The following is a 23,021-nucleotide window of genomic DNA, read 5'->3' on the forward strand; positions in this document are numbered from 1 at the left end:
AATTTTCTATCAATTACAAATATTTCCTTCGAACATATAAAAGACACATTTCTTGTTATGAAACGGATTAATAGAACTTTTCATGAAACAAGAGACGAAATTTTACTAGTCACCAAGTAAAAATTTAATTTTATACGACAATCCTTTAAGATACCACGCAACCGGTCTGCTATTTCACCATTTCCCTTCGCTTATTTGCTTCGAATATCGAAAAAATCAAGCTACATGTTCATCAAACGACTAAATATTTTACTTTCACTAGTTTATCAACTCCGCTAGGTTTATTTATTTATCTTGTTCACTTCTGAGCCTACAAATTGGACTAGCTGTTCAAATACGCATTCTATAAACACTTCCGCCACGGTTTAGGCTCGCGTCCCCTGTAATATCACTGGGCGAGATCTCGGTTTTCCGTCTAAAATTTCAAAGTAATTGGCATCCCTTTCATGTAGGTAAATTCAACCGCACTTTAATAGTATGACATGTTGCGTGTGTCAAGATAACCGGTTCAGTGGTTTAGCTGCTACCACTTCGGATTAGTACTGCGGCTTTCTCGTTTGCGGAATTACTGGGATTACCTAGATTACACGGATCGTACAAGTACGATACGTCTAATACGAGTTATTCCGCGCATATCTTACTGTCAGAGATCGCAGGCGTTTAATCGATTAATTAAATTATAAGCTGTCACTAGTTACGATGTATGAAAAGCACTCCTCATGGAAATTGCGCGGTATCTTTCTCACCAGGCATTATGGAAATTGTGAATCTGACTGTAAATACATAACTATCTTTCCGCAATCGTTGAAACGAACCTGCCAAAACAGGTGAAATATTTCCGGGGAGAATTCACTGAAAATAAATTACCGTCGGTGGTGATTTAAATGAAAAACTTAAAAATTTGCGTTTACATTCATTCATACTTCTGTATTCTGTGAGATTATTTTAGTATTTTTATTTCACGTTTGGTAAATACTATTTTGTTTTCATCAGAAGTTTATTTTGTATCCAGAATACTACGACCTGTTTATTTATAATCAATTACTTTTTTTACATTGTATTATCGTTTTAAATGCTACAAGTTATCCTTTCATTTCTAAAATAACTCTGTTTAACTTTTAAATATAAAAAGTAAACGAGAATCAAACAAGAATATTTAACATTAATCGGTAATTTTAATGTTAAAGGTTAAATTTACGTCTATACTTAAAGGTTAATGTTTGCAGGTAACAAGAACCGTGTCTATCCATGAATTTAAAGCCAAGTAAACTTACCAGTGACGTTGAGTATAATATGCTGCACATTATTGCACTCTCGATTCACTGTCAAGTACGTAGCCTCGCATTTATACAATCCTTCGTCCTCTATTGTGACGTTCGTAATCTTCAGGTATGCCTTCGTCGAATTCGTTGTGTACTCTATGTCCGACCTGAAACAATCGAACAAACGAACCAATTAAAACATCATAAAACAATCGTAGAGCTTAAAACGATGAACGGAAATCTAGTACAATCGATAGAGGAAGTTATCTTCCTGCGAAACGCGATTAACGTTCGAATCAGGACAGTCTATAACTAGAATAACATTCTTACTTGTGTACGGATTATACGCAGTTTGCTGCCATTAATATAACACATTTGCAATCCTATTAGCGTGGGGTAATGAATAGAACAATGAATCGGATCAACCTGCTCGTTATATTGCTAAATCGATAGCGCTTTACTTATGCCACTAAGGAAACAATAGCATTAGAATTTATGCGACACAATCGTGAATCCTATTTGCTCGTTGCTATTATGGCGACTCCTCTAGCGCTACGGATACAATTGCCGTACCTGTTTAACATAATTGAAATTATTTAAATTTTCCTCTTCGACTGTTCGCGTTTTCTCATCCCTGCTTCTTTCATAGGGGGACGCAAACAGTAGCAAACGCATTCGTTATTGAGTGGACATTCATAAATATTTAACGATTCCATGTGTTCTACGTAGGCGTGTTACACTAAATGCCAGAAGTTAAAGAATGTAATTAAACATAGCATATTACATAATGGAAATGTGTTATTGATTTTGATAGCAGAAACACGCATGGCGAGCATATTACAACGGTAGGTGTCTTTCTCGTGATTGTAAAATTAGAGCGAAGCTTCGGTTACGGTCATTATTGATTATTTCGGTAATTACAATTCCGAATGTTCAGCGTTTATATCGATATTGCAGTTTCGTTTTGTTAGTGTGAATGCTTAGGCCTTTGTATCTGGCGGGCATCGCAACACTCGAATGATAGTGGTTACTGTTATTAACCAGTGCGTTTGTTCATTAATACGATGCGTTTCTGTTGATTCCGGGTAGAACGATCCACGGATCGGCTGCTCAAATATGTGTTCTAAGCCCTATGGAAAACAGTTTGCTCGGGATTCTCCGTGTTATCCGCTCATAGTGTCTCCACAACAGTTACTTCGAGGAATTGAATGAAACAGGTTGACGCAACAAACTATTGTTAATATTTTAAGTAACCACGTTACTATCACAGATCGAAAAACTTCAGTTAATTATATTACGAATAAAGTCAAATTTCACTGGAGTTATATTTGTTGCATCTTCAACTTCCATTTTCAATGAAGCACGAATGTTCTTAGTTTGATCTCCAATTTCAAAAGACAGATTTTTAAATTTAAAGAAAAGGATTATTTACATTTTTTATATTTTAAAACAAATAATGTGATAATGCTAACACGAAATTACCAAGAAAAGAAGATCCAATCTCTTTTCTTATACTTTTCCTTTCATTTGAAGAATACTATCCACATTCAAATCTTAATTATTTAAAAAAAAATTAAGAGATAGTCCTTCACTTTTTTGCTATTTAAATATTTCATCTATAATTCATTTTTCTACGGAAAAGGTTTTTGATACTTTCAAAAATCCTCGTCTGCAAAAGGTTAATCACTCTGCACACTCCTTCGGATTGCGAACCGCTGCTTTAAAGAAACGTCTGCAGTGCGCACCGCAAATTCTGGCGGCGGGAAAGAAGCAGAAATCGCATTAGCCGAACGGAGAACGAAACCCAATACACGCTCATAACGGATAACAGGTGAAACGTAGCGGAGCCTTTGATCCGAACAGGAAGCGCAGGTGTTCGTCAGATGAAATGGCTACGGCGAAAGCATCAAACGAGACTAAACAATCCTCCTTCAACGATTACAGGAATTCACGTGCAAACGTTTGCGTTCCGCGAGTCCGCCATTGTTTTGGTCCGACTACCGCGTAAATTTAAAATCCATGAACCGGGCTCAAACGAGGCCGCGAATCGGTACGCGTGTGTTCCATTATGACTCCATCGAATATCTTCCGTTTCGTCGAACCCTGTTTTTCGCGCAACACGCACAAACAGAGACATATTTGCGTTCATCGGGAAGCTTAAAACGCTGTTCCATTAACATACCGATTATCGTGGTAGCCAACCATGTCCGGCGCTCGCGCATTACTTAGGAATAACTACAATAAGGGAATTGAAGTTGATTAAAAATATTCCGTGACGAAAGTAACTAGTATATGGAAATATGTGAGGGAATAATTTATGAAATATTTGGGCAATGAGCTGGGAAAACTGAAGTAACGGGAAGCAAAATAGTGTTTATTAACCATTTGTAAGTGCCAGGGGAAATTTTCATACACATTTAAGAAATGCCAGACAATTTTAAATAAAGATGTATGATTGTAAAGAAAAATTTCATAACATTTTTATACAATACTAAAAACATGTTAGACTTCATTTACTACTAATAAAATCCAAAAGAAACTTTTCGCAGGTACATGAAGGAGCGGTGTATCGCTTCTTGGCACTCAAAGGGTTGAAATTAAATGAAATAGAAATGTAGGATTGGATTCGACTAGAATGGCTCGATTCAATTTTTTATCTCGACCAACTCAAGACTCTCTTAAAAATTCGTGTCTCTACATGTACAACGTTAAAATTATTCTCTCTTCTACAAGCATTTTTCTCACTCGCATTCTCGATAAAACATTCGAACGCACTCTGTCAAAATTTTTTGAGGTTTTGTGTCATGACGGGTATACTTGTTCAAAGCCAGCTAACCGGTTAAGGGAATATTCATTTTTGAAATAACTAATTTTATAAGTATACATTACTTGCATGTTGTTGACAGCAATGTAATCTCTACACGCTCTTTCTGAGTAGGATTTAGCATGTAATAACTGCAAGTCGTAGTAAGGCGACTATAGCGCTTCTTCTAGAGCATTTTTTCTTATTGCGTGATCCGCCGCGTTGTGCGAGTCTCAATCAAAAGAAAAATGTAATCGGTGAAATCACCGTACGGACTTTTATGTTCTGTTCATTAAGTATAAATATGTGTACAGATTTCTACATTCTCTTTTCTATATTGTAAAGTTAATTAAACACACTCGACATTTAAAGTACAAAACTTTGTCGTTTTCCAACTTTTGAAATTTTTTTCCTCCGTTTTTCCTATCGTTGTATTATTCTCGACTATTATCGTTTCAAATTCAAACTGTTCAGCTAATAATTTGTCAAGGATAAGAGTACTCTTATTATTAGCATTGTTTATATCTAGCATGGCAGATATTTTAGTGGGCGTATTTTCAATCAATAATTATACCGTCTCGCCAACGGGAGTAATAAAAATTGTTGAAAAGATTATTTGTAAATATGAACACGTACGCATACTAGAATAAGGTACACACTTTTTAAAGAAGTCGCAATAGCTAATGGGTTGAGCGGTTCATCTTCTAACGCAGCGTGTCGTTAATCTGCGCCCGATTCACAGGGCTTTTTCGAGCGTTCGTCGGAAAGAACGGCAAACACCAGTGAGAGGTCGTTAAATTCTTTATTACACAGTCTGACACGTTGAATAATAGGGCATTGAAGCCACACGCGAAAATCGTGTGCGGTAATACCTTGCGTAACGCGGGTTTGATCAGTGCAGGTGTTGTTGCTACCAGTAGTATTATTTTCGATCGAGTTTCAATGTCGGTGGCAATTGCGATTGCAAGTTTGCTTTATTAAGCTGGATATTTTACGGAACGAAAGATAAGAATGCAGTTGTTGGGAACGATCGGCTTCCTGAACGTGAAGCTTTTTTGATATTTGAAAGTTGGAAGCAATTGCGATCGTGATATTTTATTATGTTACCGAACATTTCACGGAACGAGAGAAAATAAAATTATTATTATCGTTGAATTTTTGAAATGTAAGATTTATTGAAAATAAATTAACAATATACGAGGCATTGATCTATATTTATATTTCTAGTCAAATATATTGAAAAAAGAATATATTTATTTATTAAAATACTTAAAATATATAGTGTAACACTAGACTTACGGAACAAGACAATTTCACTCATACTGTCTTTTATAAACATTATTTGGTAAATTTTTGGGTCGATTTTGATTGATGCAGACGCGCAAATATGCACGTTAATTGTCTATTTTTAATATTAGGTTTACGGACGTCTATTGTGCAACTTGTTCTACTGTTTCTAGAAAATTGATGTTCATTTATTTATATCTTGGAAATCGAAGGTTTAAAGATACACAATTAAGATGTATACTCGTGTAATTGCGTCAATTGTAATCGACTTGATCATTCACCAAATAACGTTTGTAAAATTTAATACGCCTCAATTTGACGCGTTCCGTAAACCTCTAATTTCCGAAATTTAAATGAACGGATATCAATTTCTCTAAAAGCGATGCAATAAACTGCACAGTAAATGTTCGTAAATCTAGTGCTAAATTTTGCTCTATTTTCATTTGTTTTAATATCGGTTACTAGTCTTTGCTAGTTCCAACGGCAGGCCACGAAATTCAATTTTGATTCGGGAAAAAGCGCAAGCACAGAATTACGGTAATTCCATTGAGTTGTGTAATCTGTACAATCTGATACAGATTTAATATAATTACTAATTATGGGCAGGGTCAAGATTACCCTATTAGCAGGACGGAACACAGAGGGTCGGTCGGGACATTAATCAAGCATTCCGTTTGTCAGATGGTCCGTCCCGCAGATTGACATACGAATCGCCACGAGCATTCTGCCCGATCCTTTAACCTCCTGATGACCAATATCACACTATGACACGGCAATGTGTTTCTAATCGGCAGGATCAACGGTGTCAAAATGCTTACGTCATTTGATTAACGATCTGATACAAATATGTATAGCGTATTGACTATCCAGACGAAACGCATGCAATACTTGCCTCGATAAATTTCTGTGAGTGTTGTATTCGTAAAACAGATGTGGGATGAGTTTACTGTGCAATGATCAACATTCAAAATAACGATTTATGGAACAATATCCGATAATAGAAGTAAATAGATTAATTACAAACGAAGATAACTCCTCTTCTTGAATAATCAATCAGTACTACTGTTAATATTTCATTTATTACTATAAATGATTGTACAATACTATTATTCTGAATTGATTCTGTTCACACATATTTTCTAAAATGTTCATATCCAAGGATCACAGTTTTTAATATTTTTCTTTTTATGACAAATATTTGATTTCTTCGAAAAAGTATAAGCATCGTTACAATTATTCTGATTGCAGTGAGTATACAAATGGAGTGAATATCAGATGGTCATTATTTGTGTGGTCTAACTTAATCTATCCAAGGATCAGTACGAGAAACAAAGTGCACTCGTTGTTTAAAATGGATGCGAACTGAAGTAGAGTAATTTTAGCGTATCGCTTTTCCAACGAGAGTTCTGGAGCGAACTCCGTTTTTTCCCCCCAAAGTTTTAAAGACACTGAAAATGTCGGGGACGTTAATTACCCGCTTCCGAGAAACTAGGCCGGTAATAGGTAGCGTGGGGTCGGCAATTAGAGAGATAGAACACGACGAAGAACGTTCGAAATTAGCCTGCAACGAATTAATCCGAAGTATAGGGAACTGTTCGTGAATTCGGTGAAATTACGAAATCACTCTTATTACAGTGTTAAACAAAATCGCCTGGAACGTGTATTATTTAATCTGATTAATTTCATTATTGTAAGTCGTTCGCAAAATTTTAATTGGACACCAAGAATGCTTATATAGTATCGGATTTTCAGGAATGGTACTACCAATTTTAAAAATAATCAAATACATAATCCTTTCATTGTCTCTTTTTTCGTATCTTTTATGCACGAGAAGAATCGTTACATACTTCTAATTTTTATTAATTGCATTAATTTCTCTTCTTTTTTGCAGTAATAAAAGTGTGAACGTTGAAGAGATATCGACATTTCATTATTTAATTTATCATTGTAGAAATATGCAATAAAATCGAGCGTAATATTTTGAATTTGCTTTGTCAAATTTAAACACTGAAGTATTATTAATGATTTTATTTTCCTTATTACGTTGCTCGTTATATATTATTTTATAAATTCGCTTTGTCCATTGCGAATGTTGTTTATGATATCAAATATTCGCGTATTTGTAATTATTCCGGTTTCAAAAATAATTTGCGCGATGCTGTTTGTTTAAATATTTGGGTTTTTCCTTTATGAAAACGTTAAGCACTTCCATATGCACTTTGAATTGCTGGGTGCTTTGTATATACACGTAAATTATAGTTGGTATACGAGCCACAGTCGTGTGCAACGCATGATCAAAGCTAACTTGATTACGAGATGATCTGTTAATAGGTTAATGTTAAGATAATACTCACAGCGTAATGGAGAGTGAGTTATGCCCCGGTGAATATGTGAACAGTAAAATGTAATATCTGTAAATTATAGCCAGCAAATTCAGATTTGTTTTGAGATAAAACGTGTAAACGATGCAGAAAGTATATAAGTTATCATTTTTTCCTCGGTCATAATATTGCAGTATTCACTGTAAGTAATTACTCATTCAAGCTTAGAAGTTCAAATTGCTTGAAAGGAGGAACGGTCAATAAGCATTATAATTTCTCAATTATGAATGGCATTCAAACTCTATACCATTGATTTCATATTAATTTAACATTAGAAAACAGTATCGATAGCATTAGTATCTAATAGATTAATGTTTTATGTAATAATGTTATAATGGTTAATAATATTAATTATAAATAATAATATTATAATAATTAATATTCTCAACTATTAGGACATAAAAATATTGTAACCTTCGATGCAATGTCTGTTAAACCGATCATTTGTATCTCTGAAAACAATACCAATTGTAAATTCAGTTTTATCTTTCATGTCAACTTGGAAAGTTACTTTCAAAAGGGGAGTTTCTTGAGAACTGTTGTTTTTATTCTCTACAGTGTAATACACACGAAACTCTCAAGTGAATAGGGGAACATAAGAGCTACTTTCATTTCTATATGTTTTCGAGTTATAAGAAAAATGTCCAAGAACAGTTTTCATTTATATTTAATAAACCTCTCGCGTTTAACTCGTGCAATAATTAACAAAAATACATATAAATATTTATTTATTAATTTAACAGTGACGAATACACCAAACCTGTGTTTTTTTCATTATCAAAAATGTACAAAATTTATATTTTGGTAAGTCGTGCAGTTCTTTTTGTTTCTCTCGGTTTCTCTCAATTTTTCTACATTTCTGTAACGTTCAAGGAATATTACATAAAACTTTTACTATCTTTTCTCCAGCTTTTCCTCGTTATCAAAGTTGCAATTGCGAAAATCTTTGACGCAGGAACATCATCCGGGTGCTTCTTTTATCGCTTCCATCAAACTGAACTCATTCCACAAAGGAGCGAGAGATTAAGTTCGCCTTAAATACCTACGACACGTAATCCGAACTCGGAATTTAATGAGCTTGGAATGGAGATGGAACAGGATAACACCGTGGGCCAGGAAGTACATTGAAAATGAAACGGTCTTTCTCATTACTTACACCGACGCCATTTTGATCCACCATAAGCTGTCTAAACGCGCGATAAGTAATATATTTGCGACTTCGCCCGTGAATATTGTCAAACGACAATTTATAGTAGGAATAAATAAAATACGAATCAAACTTCTATTGAAGAACCGCTGAAAATAAAAAATTCTATTAATATCCACAGTTTAGTCCTAACATTTTGAAGACACTTTACTGACGATCGAAGCTTTCAAACTACTTGAAAAAGATTACAAAAAGAAAATTAAAAATTAAAAAAATCTATATCATAGCCTAGTTTGACATGTACACGGTCACCGTTTGTTTCAGTGGCAATCTTCATAGTTACAGTATTTTATTGAAAGCGACAGGTCGTTTTCATATATTATGATTATAGATAAAAACACAGGTGAAAGTAATTTAATTCTCCTTATGGTAGGTACAAAATGTTGAACTTCACAAATGCGTGACGCTGTGTAGTATGAAATATGTTAAGAATTATGATACTAAACCATTAACTTTAGAAGTACCGAATGTTGAATATGGTCAATACGTAACCCTTATAAAAATTGAAACAATAGATCTTCTTCGGTATCTTTATATATTCGTTATAATATTCAAGCGAAGCTACTCAGTTTCCAAATCATTTCGAATATTTTACACTTTCAAGATATTAATAATTGCGAAATAAGGAAACTGAAACCGATCGTTTTTACAGGTGAAATAGTTTTAATGTTAATAGCTAATTCATTCTAATATCATTTTCCTTTGTTACGAAAGAATAAGTAACTCTATACAAAACGCTTAAAATGTTTAACCCCTCCTCCTATAATATTGAGCTAGACCATGATGAAAATGTTCAAGCAAATTCGACAAATCTAAAAATATTTGTTTATTTTTCGTACAAATAGAATATTACTTATATATTCCCAACCTTCATTTTTTCGAGTAAACGTAGACACAGAATGAGCATGAAAATTCTTTTTGTGTCTACTGCATTATCAACGACAAAGTAGCTTTATCGAGCACTGACGCGAAAGAAATCATAAAACAAATTAAACAAAATCGATATCGATTCGGACATCGAACTTATCGTTCGCAATCATGCAGTATCGTTCAACCCTTCTCGGTTGGCTCCTTTCTCTGGAAGAGGTTCATGTCGGAGTTCATAAGAAATAGCACAGCGGGTTAGGCAAATACGTTCTGGAAGGCAGTCGTAAGTTCCAGGCAATTTTCTTCTTTGCTGTAATCACTTCTTCCATCGCGCCTTTGAACGACAGAGGAGATGCAGCAGCGATGAAAAACGGGAAACGAACGCGGAACGATGAAGACGTATGCAACGGCGCGAGCGGCGGTCCCGGATAGCCGAAGAAAAGAACAAGATAAGCTGAACGGGTGGGTAAATAGACGGGAAGGGAACTAGATAGGCGGACATGTAAGTAAATTGAGGACGCGGGAATTAAGGAACATCGTGTATGACGTATGATGATGACATAGCTGAAGACAAGAAGATATATGAAGCATCTCGGCATATGAAATATTATAGAAGAAGGAATGCGGCATGAAGTACCGGAAAACATGGCATTTTTGGTATGGCATTTTCAACGTAAGAAAATAAGCTTGAATTTGTATCCTTGTACTGGAATTTTTGTGTGCGAACTTTAAGATAGTAAAAGTTTATTCTCGGCATGTTACTAGACATTTAGAAGTCCTGAGATGTGTTGATTGAACGTAGCTGTAGCGATAAAATGAATTTTATTATATAATATAATTAACAGACTGCTACGAAAATCTTCAGCGTTTTATGAGCATTTACTCTTTTCTAGCGAAAATAAAAAAATTGTCAATTATTTGGAACCACAGTGTTAGGTACTCTTGGCTACCGTAATGGTGGTCGAGCTTTGTTGAATTTTGCACATGGTGTGTCGACTAATGAAACTTGTACGGTTCGAAGGACCACCCGATATGATCGGGAACAAAACTTAGAAATGAGTAGGAGGTGAAGTGGACTTTGACTCTAGTGTTATGTGCTTGATCGAAATTGCTACTTGATACTTTGTAATCCGTACTTCCTACTCCGTACTCTGTGCTATGTACTATTTGAGTTGATACTTGTCTAACGTGTTTCTCCAACTTGTCTTGCTCAACTATGTGTATCCAACTTGTGTTTCTCAACTGACTGGACCTCCCAGAATCGTCTTCGACGACACCTTCGCAATGTCGTCTTCGCGGGGGTGAAGACGCTCTGGTTGGCCCTTTTAGATCTAGATGGTAGTGGAAGGGAGACACAGTCCCCTCCCTTCTTGGGTCTTCCTAGTTGCTAATGTTAATAACTAATTCGTTCCGTTTGCAATCGTCGACCGTGGTAGGTAAAAAGCAAGAAACGCTTTGGCCTTAATAACACATGCTAACAGACGGGCTAGAGAGTTAAAAATGCTGGTGACTGGACGCCAGATGTGAACAATAGACAAGGAAAAGCTACAGCAAGAATCGCGGGCCTTATGGGTTCAGGGATTTATGGCTGCCACGGTCCCTTCTCGTAATACCGTAAGGACGATTGCAAGTTGCGACGGGATGAAGGCTCTTATTGTTACGAAAAACTACCAAATGTACAGCTAAGTCTTAAAAAAGATAAAAAGTGTATACAAAACTAAAACTACGGTGGTTTAAGGGCCCGAACGAAACGGTAAGGCTATAAGTGGCCTTAACACACAGTTCTTACGAATACACTATCGTTTACTTATTTACACTATTGTACATTTTTATTCAACGTTAGTTAGTTCATGAGTTATAATTGTTTTCAAGTCATTTGAAAGCTCTAATCACCAGTGACCACCGTAGCTGGTAATAATAATTATTTTGTGTGTATTGTATGTATGTATATTTGTTCGAAAGAATGTCATTCGACGATTTATTTTAGTCAAATATGCACCGATGATAGATTCTTTTATTTGGAAAAATGATTTGAAATGTTATTCGAATAAAATTTTATATAAATAATGACCGTCATTGCCTCACAGTACGGGCAATTTTCGAAATGACTAACTCGAAGGTTTTTCAATTTCTCAGTGCGTGAAATTGAGCCTCGAATCCAGCAGTTTAACATGCAAGTGGTCGGGATCAAAGGGAATCACGAGAACTCATTGAAAATTGCTTTCAAAGGTCAAATATGAACGAGGTCAAAAGTAAACTTTTCGGTTTGAATCAATGTTCGAAATAATCAGTTCAAAACTCGGGCAACTTCTTATATGAAATTGAAGTGCAAGGTCTACAGATTAATATGCAAGTGGTTCAAACGAAAAACTATTACGAAAAGCCATTGAAAATTGCATTCAAAGGTCAAGTATGACTGAGGTCAAAAGTGAACCCTTGAGTTCGGAGTGATTTTTAAAATGATTAACTCGAAACGCTGAGAACTTCCTATATATGATATTGAAATGTAAGATGTACAGCTCAACGTGCAAGTGTTCCAAATGAAAAAGAATCACGAGCGCTCATTGAAAATTGAATTTAAAGGTTGAAAATGACCAAGTTAAAAAATGAATCCCTGTAGTCGGAATAATTTTTAAAATGATTAACTCGAAACTCTAGCAACTTTCGATACATAAAATAGAAGTTTGAGGACCGCAGTTTAATACGTTACTGATCCGGATGAAACTTACAAAATTGTCTCTGTACCAAGATAAAAATAAGAACGGACTATCTCTATTAAAGGGATAGAGCAACAGAAACGAGCCGATTAAATCGGAAGGCAGTAAATGAGAAAAGTTCGAGAAGAGTTCCTGGATGCGACGATAAAAGTTCCGAAATGTAAATGAACATAAAGCATTACGCTATTCTTTCCATTCTTGCCGGGCAATCACCCCCGTTGTCAGCTGATAAGTGTTCATCCAAAACTGCGCTGACGTTTTCAATTACACTGTGCCTGGCATTATCGAGCGGTCGGAAATTTTTATCGAGCGCGTATAATGAAATTGTTAACGGCTTGAGAAAAAAATCGAACATATAAAATAATGAATATCTCGCTGATATTGTGATTGAAGAACTCTTCGTTCCTTGTTTATTTTAACGTCGTGTGTAACAATTAATACTGGATTTAGGGATATTTATTGTATAATTTATTCTACTGTTCCTAGGAAATTTCATGTTCGTTTATTTGGATTTTGAGAATTGAACATTTACTAAATAATGTTTATGAAATTTAGTGCCCGCCAAATTGACGTGTTCCGTGAGCCTAATGTTAGACTGTGGCTGTGTATACGTTTATCAGAAATTTGAAAGTGCAGAATTGCATAGAAGGCACACAAAACGAAATAACATATGAAACATCACAAATGTAATGTATTTTATATTTTTTAGGAAGAACAATTTTCTATCGTAATTCTATTTTTCTAATTATATTCTCAAACATGTGAATTTCATAATGATCCGCAATCTATTAATAATAATAGAAACATTTTATGAAAAATATTTCATTGATTTATTTTATGTAAAATGTGAAATATTTTAGAGCTGATTAATTTCTGTACTTGATCATAATTGAGTAGTGCAAAAAATTGGACCAAGTATGTACTTGAAATATATAAATTGCATCAAAATATGTTTAATGCCAAGTCCACCCTTACACAACAATGCTTTTAATTGTACTCAGCAACACAGAAGTTTCATTCTCGAACTGATGAAATCAAACTTTTTGTTGGTAATGTACGCCAATTATAAAACCATTAACAGTTGAATGGAAAGTTATTATGCAGTACCATAGTTGGACGTAGTTTTTATAGGTCGTTAAAGATTCTCTTGCGATTACAGAATTCCATTTTATTTCCTTGGTGTAATGTGAATCGGATTGGTAAAGTTTTCTTTAATAATGGAACTTCTGTGTTCTTGAGTGGCTGGCGTTCAACGATAATGTAGCTTATTGATTGGCAGAAGTAATAGGAGGAAAATTATATAAGTGATATAGATACTTGAGTACGCCTTTTTGCTTCGATATTGATTACTTGCTGATTGTTATTCAACTGAAAGTTTTTGACAATCACGAATGCAAGAGACTTGGCTTCCATAAGATGTTAAAAGTAAAAGAATAAGGAATATTAATTAGTATAACTCAACATTATTTAGTATTACTCATTGTTAACAATTTAGTATTTTTTTTTGTTCTGAATATTCAATATTTTGTTATATTCAATATTATTTAGTATTACATTTTTCATTACTGAAAATTTATTGTCTTCAATACCATAAGGTTAGCTACAAAGTACATTTTTGAATATTCCTGCACTTTAATGCTTAGCAAACTGCACACGGCATTCTCTTTATAATGTAGCCGTCAGAAATTTTCGGAATGCCGTAGTAAAGCATGAGCAGAATTAATAATCCCGTTCGCTCCGTTTGTTTGTTGGATATTAGTCTAATCTTTACGCTGTGAAAATTGCACTTATCCAGCGAATACGAAACTCAGCGAAATGCGACTCGAGGAACGGTACTTGTGAGATGCAGGGTAATTTCTGCAAATCTGAAGCAACCGTCTTGCATTTTTGTTCCTATTAATTTGGCGATACGAAACTCTCACAGAACACTGTACTTGCAAAGTGTGTCACGAAATTTGCTACAGTCAGACATTAAAATTGATTTGCTTTTCAGCGCGTTACTCAAATCAGGTAAATAAAATTATAATTTTCAAAACAACTCCTCAAATTTGATATTTTTTTCTCTCTGCGGTGTGTTTAATGTAAACAATTCCCCGATATCTCTTTGAATCAGTTCACTGGTCATATTTCGCTCCAAAATACCAACAAATAAGCTATCACACCTCTCTGATTCAATGAAACCCAAAAAATATCGGGAACATTTTGTTTACGCTTGACCAACACCGATACGTTTAATCCTTTTTCAGGAATAAAAGAACCGAATTATCCAGTATTATGCAATTAAATAGTGAGTCTACATTATTCGGATATTCGTCAACAAGCAAAGTAGATATCGACGACTACGATTAAGTATATACAACTTGATATAATATACAATAAACGTGACTTTTGTTTGAAGATATATAATTTAATATATTGACTTCCGAGTAGGAATGAGCAACCAAATTTAAACTTCCAGAATGAAAATAATCTATATCCACATATATTTATAAGCTGTTGGAAAGTAAAATAATTTGAACGTAAAAATACTCTTTCAAATATCTAGAATTTAAAGTTAATTAATCTATAACCTCACCAATATAATCTACAAGTAATTAATTTTATAATTAATTAATAAAAAATGAAAAAATTCTTAACAATGTCGAACTCGTTAAAAAGATAAATATTCTGCTGGTAAGATTGAAACGCTAAAATTCTTATCGTCATTCACGTACCGCGAAAGTGTTGGATGTCGCGAGATGATTCGAAGGAACCTATACAGGTGGTAATTCGGGGATTACGTCGGAGGCAGTAATTTCGGAGAGAAGAAAGATATTACATGACCGCATTAGTGGTTCTGAAAAGGGGCAGATCACATTGGAATAACAACACTCTTGAAAGAAGTTGGCTCTTCTTACGCGGCTTCTTTAATTCCGCAATCGGGGTCACCCTTTATAAAAAGAGTACACGCTTGGAAACGTGGCTTTCTTCTCTCAGGATCTCACGGGTCAGAGATTCAAAGGGTGTTTTACAAACGTTGTAATAATGAAACTATCCGTCAAAATGATACAGGTATCAAGGGAAGACCCGGGGAAACGAACGAGTGGATGAATACCGTGGATTTCTTTGCCAGTGTTCTACTTCTATTGCGATCAAGCTCCCGCATAATCTGAATTTTCTAGTAAATTCACTCCATCCTATTTCAGATCGTGCTTAAACATTGAATTAATGCTCAGAGCGTACTTTTTTTCCTATCCTTTCACATTATGCTGATTATATTCTGAATAATTAATAAATAAAAAATAAATAAAGTGTAATATAATTTGGTAATTCTAAAAAGTTAATGTTTTATAGAACCTCTGTTAGAATTAAGTAAGAGTTATTTTTTAAGGTATAATTAATGTATAAATATTTTGTGAGATGCTACTATATTTATATAATATAAATGATTTTCAACATTCTTTTTTCATCGATTATTTGATATGATACCATAATTAAAAGATCGCGAAAACTCCATCGGACTTAATTTGTTTACTGAACCGTATATGCGTGGTTTTATTAAATATTGTATCGATGAAGTTTCAATATACATGTAAATCTCATGGACATTAATTTCGTTGATAAAATCTCTTTCTGCAAATAAATAATGTCGTTCATTTCGTTCAGCGCGATTTAATTAAATTAGTACTTTTGTATACATATCCATTTAATAAATATTTTGTCGATTAAAACTTCCTTTCTTCGGACATGATTGCAAAGTAAAGAGATAATTTGAAAGTCACCTACTAAGTGTTGATAAAATAATAATAACGAAATACTAAAGAACAAAAAGCTTCAGGCATATCTTACAATTTAAAACTTTTACTCTGTCGTCGTTTTCGAGGATATTGTGTCTGAAAAGTTTTTATGTACATATACACGCGACAAAGCTGCAACAATAAACGTTTACTCTCACAGACCACGTTTTCGTTTCGCTTTGCATTCTAGTTTGTGTAGTGCAATCTTGATATCTTCTCAAAATGTAAACGCAGAAATGTAAGGAAATGCATAGCAAAGAACGTGACGCCAAATTCTGGCATCTATACATGTCTGAATTGTTTAGAAAATTGGTTTTTCGGTGAATTGAAAAGGTCCTAATTATTTTTCATTCCAAATGAACATTTTTGTATAAACGACTTATCTTTTCCCCCTATTTTAAAGCATTTTGCGAGAAACATGATTGAATACTTGAATGAAATTGTTCCGGCACAGTTTATTTAGCTTAGACTAAGAAGTAAATTTTGGAAACATTTTATTGCTAGCTGCAATCCTTAAATCCGGTATCATAAATGACCAGCTGTCGAAACTAGCATGTCATTAAAAAGCGGCAGCTCAACCACCTAAATCCCCAAGCGCACAGCCACCGGTACCTTTGCAGGTCAGAAGTGACAACGTACCCCCTACCTCCACTACTACTAATGTGGGCGTAGGTCAAAACCATGACTAGCAACACCCCAAGTGTTTTAGCTTCTGATTTGTCACTAAGGACACCGCCCTATCGCAGTATTTTTATATATATAGAGAGACATACATCATAAGTTCATAACAATCACACTGTACTCACTGGACAACACACACACTTTAACTTTGTAAACACATACACTTCCTTTCACTCAATATTCAACAAATACAGTCCACTTTCGAACGAGAAAAGGAGAACCCTTTTTTCCTCACATCCATTTCACACAAGGTTAATTCGGCGTGTGAAAGTGTTACGCCAAGTCCACTATTACTGTCTGGACAGCGTGCACGACCAGAAATAAAAATAATTATTCTAAAAATTAAATTAGTTTGCAAAACAAGCTTAAGGCATATATACGTATAAATTGAAAACTCACAGTGAAATCTTTTTGTACAAAACTTCGTTTCCCAGAGAATCAGAATTAAATCTTTGATACATACTCGTGATATTATTGCTGATGTATCTGACTATCATCGACCTGTTCTACTTAGAGAAATGCAAGTACTGTGTGATACATGTGTACCTACATCTCATCGAGTTTACCATTCTCTATCAATGAATTTATGTAAAATAATTGTGAGTACTATTAATATCAGATTCTTTTTAATTCATAACCTTGAATACAAGTAGGAATAAATTTTAATGATCCACATTTATAAGAACAGTTTATGTTCCAGAATTCTCCTAAATTTAATGACTAATTTAATACAAGTTCTTCACATTCAAAAGTTATTTACATTTTAAAGAGTGTTTACATTTTATTTAAATCAAATCAGCACAATTCGGACTTTACATTTTACAGTTACTGAAATCAACACATGTTTTTATGAGAAATTGTTTAGTAGAGGCGTTACAATAAAAGTCGCATTAGATCTCAACAAATATACCCCTGTAAATCCTGGAGGAAATTAAAAACGAAACACTTTCATTGCTCAGTAGGTTTAGCGCCAGGGATTTAACAACGAACGAATGTACGAAAGTCGTTTTGCAGTCGCCGAAAACATTCTCTGCGCTGGTTTACGACGTAGTCGCGGAGAAGGTCTAATTTATGACACCTTTAACTGTCCATCGTCCCAGCTTTCTGTATACTACAGTGACAAAATCTGGAACCATGAAGGAACGCTTCGAGAAATACCAAAAGTTCCACGTTCCTCTTCCACCGGGTAGGAGTTAATGACCATATTGCTCGGAGTGTTGTAACCCGATTATTGTTACTCGTCTAACTTGAGAAGTAAATGGAATTATGATCTTGATATTGTCAATAATATTAAAGATTAATAAATATTTCATAATGAAAACTATCTATTTCACTATTTCTACATTAAAAATCTGGTTTTTCGAGCCCCCAGTAACATTTAAACAATACACCCCTAAATAATCCTCTAGTCCTCACAGCCTTGAAGTAGCACGTATACCATTTCAAAACGTGATTCCTAAAATTGACCGTTGCCTTCTCGAATATTCACACGTTCAAATGAAAAAAGAAAAAGAAAAATGGCTTTCCTGACTAGAGTGACCCTTCAAGAGATGCAAGCGCAATCGCGGCGGTGTCGAGAAAGTTGGTCGGACCCGGCTGATTTATGGGAGCGTGCTGGCGGTAAATTCGTGATATATATTTTACCTGACGGCGATGTCGTTGTTGCTGCGCGTTATCCCGCCGTCCTCGCTGAAAATGAAGATACGCGTCGTGCCGCGATACCATTTGATGCTGTGGAGCCCTTTGCACTGGGGTGATTTCAGAACGCACGGCAGCTGCACCTCTGTGCCGAGTTCAGCCCGCTTCTCGCTCCTCAGCCACGGCTCGTTGCTTCCTGGAACAAACGTACGCAAACGCCGTGAATTGCGCACCGTTCGTTCGTTCGTTTGTTTGCTTGTTTGCGAAAAGGATAACGCCCCGGCGAAATCATTTTATTCGGCGACGAGCCGCGCGCGGGAAACGTGACCGTTGTCCCGTAGACAGTTCGGTTACGATTCGCACGCGAGTTGTTAAATCATCGATACGCGCCGCGCGATTCACGCTAAGGACGCGAAAACTCGTGTACATTTGCAAACTGGACGATTCTGTGAACGTTGCACGCACGTCCGATGAAAATCTGCCTCGTTGACAGGTTTTTTGATTACGTGCGGAGGATTGACCAGTTCATCATGGGTTTTTTGGTCTTTTAGCAAAATCGATGGTGGAATGTTTTGTTAAGAATAAACATACCGTGACAAATGACCGGTTTTTAAATTTGATCAAAATTTTGCGTTTTCTTTGGGTTATTTCACTTTATGTCGATTCCTATATTGTGTGATTAAACTGTTTTTTCAATTTTTGTCTGTTCTTTCGTTGTCTGTTTCTACTGAGAAAAGTGTATTGTCTATGTAACTTGTTTACCTTAATTTTGTAAGTTATTTGATTGGTTAGTACTAAATACAATGTACCTTTTCATGAAATATTCAGAAAGGAAATAAATATGGTTAAGATTCTTAACATTACTCATTAATGTTTCATATCAAGATGGGTGATGAAATCATTTGGATTTGTTCATTGATGAGAAAAGAGTTGGTATTATTGTTCCATAAATAATATAATTTTGTACATGCTGACTTCTACTGTAAATAATTAATACTTATGTCTGCTTTCTAATTGTCGATGCATTGACTATGTTGCGTACGACCTTTCCTCACTTTTTGATTAATTTTTTAATGCCATTTTTTAAAAAGTTTTTAGTAATATTTTCGTGAGATTAGAAGTACACTTTTGTTCACGTTGTATACAGAATTTTCCTTAATAAGGACTTTAGAAAAGTTTTACATCCTGCCTTTATGAAGATACTGTAAAATATCTACCAAAGGAAATTCTGGAGCTTATAAACAGTGTAATATTATTCTCTTAGACATTCGAGAGTGGCAGAAAATGTTCTAGTCTCAATATTTTCTGTTTATCAAGTTACAAGTACTTTCTGTCCCGATCACGTGTACGGGCGTTTATGAAATGTCAGCATACGGAGTCAATTCCCTCGATGACCCGGAACGCATTTCACGAAATGAAGAAGTACGGGAACGTTTCAATATTTCTCTCCTATCGTCGCTGAAGCTATAAATATAGCGCTTTTTACAGAGATATGAAATGATAAATCACACTGGATGCACAGCGCCGTACGGTACGCGGGATTCCTTTTTTTTTCTTCTGTTAATCTGAAAGCGCGCATTGAAATTTACAACGGGCTGTGCGTTGTTTTAATTTTATATTTTGTGGCATCTCCGTCATAAGCCACGACGAACGATCACATCATTTCTCGGTTGTTTATCCATCGACCACGAAAAAATCAATTGGGACGTTCCAAAGACAAATCGGTTTACGGTGATTCGTTTCAACACAAGTTTCTTTATCTCCAGTAGCATCATCGCGGAAATTATCGCCTCGTTATCTAAATATTAGATGGTGGCGAAGATGAACGTTGAATGCCAAGCCAGCCCTAATCTACATACACGCTCCTGATACCATGTTGTGAACGCGGCACTAAATTTCCCAGTCACAACTTATGATAAACAAGAGCATAATTCTTGGTTAATTCTCGTGAAAACTCCGCGCAGTCAGGTGAGAGACTGCGAAACTTTGTGAAACTGGAACCGCCACGGAAATTGACGACTTAAGGTGATTTATTAGCGGTTTCTGCGACATGGGGTATTTCATTCGTGACTACTCCAAGTTTCCGTTGATCGAGTGAACGTGTTTGGGAAAGAATATATGAAAACCGAGCTGAATGAGGTATATACTTGACCCCTTGTTTTATAATATCGTGTCAGACAGTTGGTGTGGTGAACATTTGTAATTGTATTTGATTAATATACATGTTATTTACCTTTTCTGAATCTTGTCAAAACGTGTTATCGCCAGTGATCGATAAAATGATTGATTCGTATAAAATTATTGATTAGAAATTTGTTAGAATTGTTATTTACGAAAAAGATGAACGTTTTATGGGTCACTCTCGTGTTAAAGTTCAAAGCGTATGGTTTGTTCTATAATGTATAATTAAATACATATCGTGTTATTGGATTTTGTCATTGGACAATATTCCAGACAAACCTGGCACATGTTGGTATTATATTATCGTGTTATTGTATTTTGTTATTGAACAATATTCCAGACAAATCTGACAAATGTTGGTGTTATATTATCAATCGTTAATTATTGGAGTAAACGCAGACATGCAATAAGTATCAAATTATTTTATTTTTCTTATAAATTATTAAGGATATAACAGTTTTATACGGCACAGTCTAGAACAAAAATCATAGGGCAAGGGGTTAATAATCGATGAAGTAACGGAAACCATTTCGTTCTCGAATTTTTGAGGAACAGGTTAAATCAAGTGGGAAGATTGGATATTCGTTTACGTGGTTCCGTCGGAAACATATTTTCTTGTATGAAATTCAATTTTACGCGCCTCATCCGTTTCTTCAATTTTCCAAGTGTCGTGCCAACTGTTTCAGCAATCCCCCCTACGAGCCGCATAAACACATCGCCCATAAAAATCCCGTTCACCGCTGAATCGAAAAGCTGTCTCAAAGGGGACAATAATCAGACAGTGGGTTTCGCTTGTTGCAACTTATCCGTGTATCGAAAGTCGATACAATTTTCATGATACGTGACGCGCGAATGAATAAAATACTGTTAAAGAAAATGCAGTGCATACGGAATAAATCACACGGAACTTTCAGCTTGTGTTTCTTTCTTAATGATAACGTTCGTACGTCTCGTGGGATATTTGTTTCTAAATAACCTGATTGTTGCGAAACTGTCTGAGGTATGCGAAATAGTTCTCGGTATTTCTAGTTTTATAATTCTCAGGTATTTGTGATTTAACATTATTACATAGAAATGATGATAACAAGTTATGGAAATATTTATTTGTTATGTATTCTCATTTTATTGTTAAATAAATAATCGTTGGACGAATAGAAATATGAAATTGTAAGAATGCGATAAGATTTACGTAATTTATAAAACTAATTTATGTTAAAAGTGCTCTCGAATTAGACTTAAGATGAAACACTCGGTAGCTTACCATAAAAAAACATTATCAAGCGTGAGTCCCCGACCGTAATCGAGAAAGTGAACATGAAGATAAATTTTATTATCAAGTTTTATTATATTTTCCTTAGTTAATCGCGTGAAAAAATTTAGAAAGAAACCTGACGAATTATAATTAACGAAATACATATTTCAAAGTTTCTCAATTTTTTGCTTGAAAATTTAAATTATAAGAAATTTGAGGCTTTAAATAATTCGAATAAACGAAAATTTCGTGGTGAAATTAATTTTAATATCTTTCTTCTTTTTGTGTTCAAACTCGAAGCAAATTTGGTCTCTTCCAACGGAAAGGGTCGATAGCAGGGATGTGTCAGGAAAGCGAAAATGTTAGAAGGGGAAGTGTGTTTGAATATGTAGGGAAAGAAAATCTGTTAAAGGCTCGGGGTCGCGAACGGTAAGTGACAGAAGCTATGTAGATCTGCTTATCTTCGAGGGGAACTGGATCCCAAAACCCTATCACACCGCAAATATTATATTCAAGTGATGAATAATCTAGAATGTCGAGATGTCCCGCATTACGGTTTCCATTCTCGTCCCCTGCGAAGTAAAATGGCCGTTGTTTAACACCCCTTAGCGTACAGTGAAATGGCACTGGACCTCGTAACTCGTTCTTGACTTCAAAAATACGGTGGCGATCTGTTTCTCATTGAATATTGATTCGCTATGAATGCTCAAGGAGTTGATCAGTTCTTCGATGAAGCTCACGTAGGTGTAAGATGTTTTGTAATAGTGTTTGTTGGGTTCGTGCAGTGTGAGGGAAAATTTCATTTTGACAACATGCGAAAAATAAGAATAACGAACCGAAGTTGTATTCGCTAATAATTATTAAATAGTTTTGAATGAAAATTTACTCAAATAGGTTCGATTAAGAATAATACATTAAAATAAATAATTAATTATTAAAATGAATAAAGATTGAATTTTAATTAAAGAT

At 35.0% G+C, this 23,021-nt stretch overlaps 1 protein-coding gene across 3 annotated transcripts in view; it reads right to left on the bottom strand.

The window, feature by feature from the left end:
- The window catches only part of nrm (neuromusculin), a 414,776-nt gene that overhangs the window by 104,089 nt on the left and 287,666 nt on the right, over nt 1–23,021 (bottom strand). For all 3 annotated transcript variants that reach the window (XM_076366474.1, XM_031972985.2, XM_076366475.1), the window contains exons 2-3: nt 18,626–18,815; nt 1,275–1,429 (exon numbers count right to left, since the gene is read on the bottom strand). In XM_076366474.1, coding sequence (XP_076222589.1) covers nt 1,275–1,429; nt 18,626–18,815 — 345 coding nt within the window. The remainder of the gene's footprint in view (nt 1–1,274; nt 1,430–18,625; nt 18,816–23,021) is intronic.

The sequence above is a fragment of the Nomia melanderi genome, chromosome 4 (assembly GCF_051020985.1).
Source record: "Nomia melanderi isolate GNS246 chromosome 4, iyNomMela1, whole genome shotgun sequence".
NCBI classification, from domain to species: Eukaryota; Metazoa; Arthropoda; class Insecta; order Hymenoptera; family Halictidae; genus Nomia; species Nomia melanderi.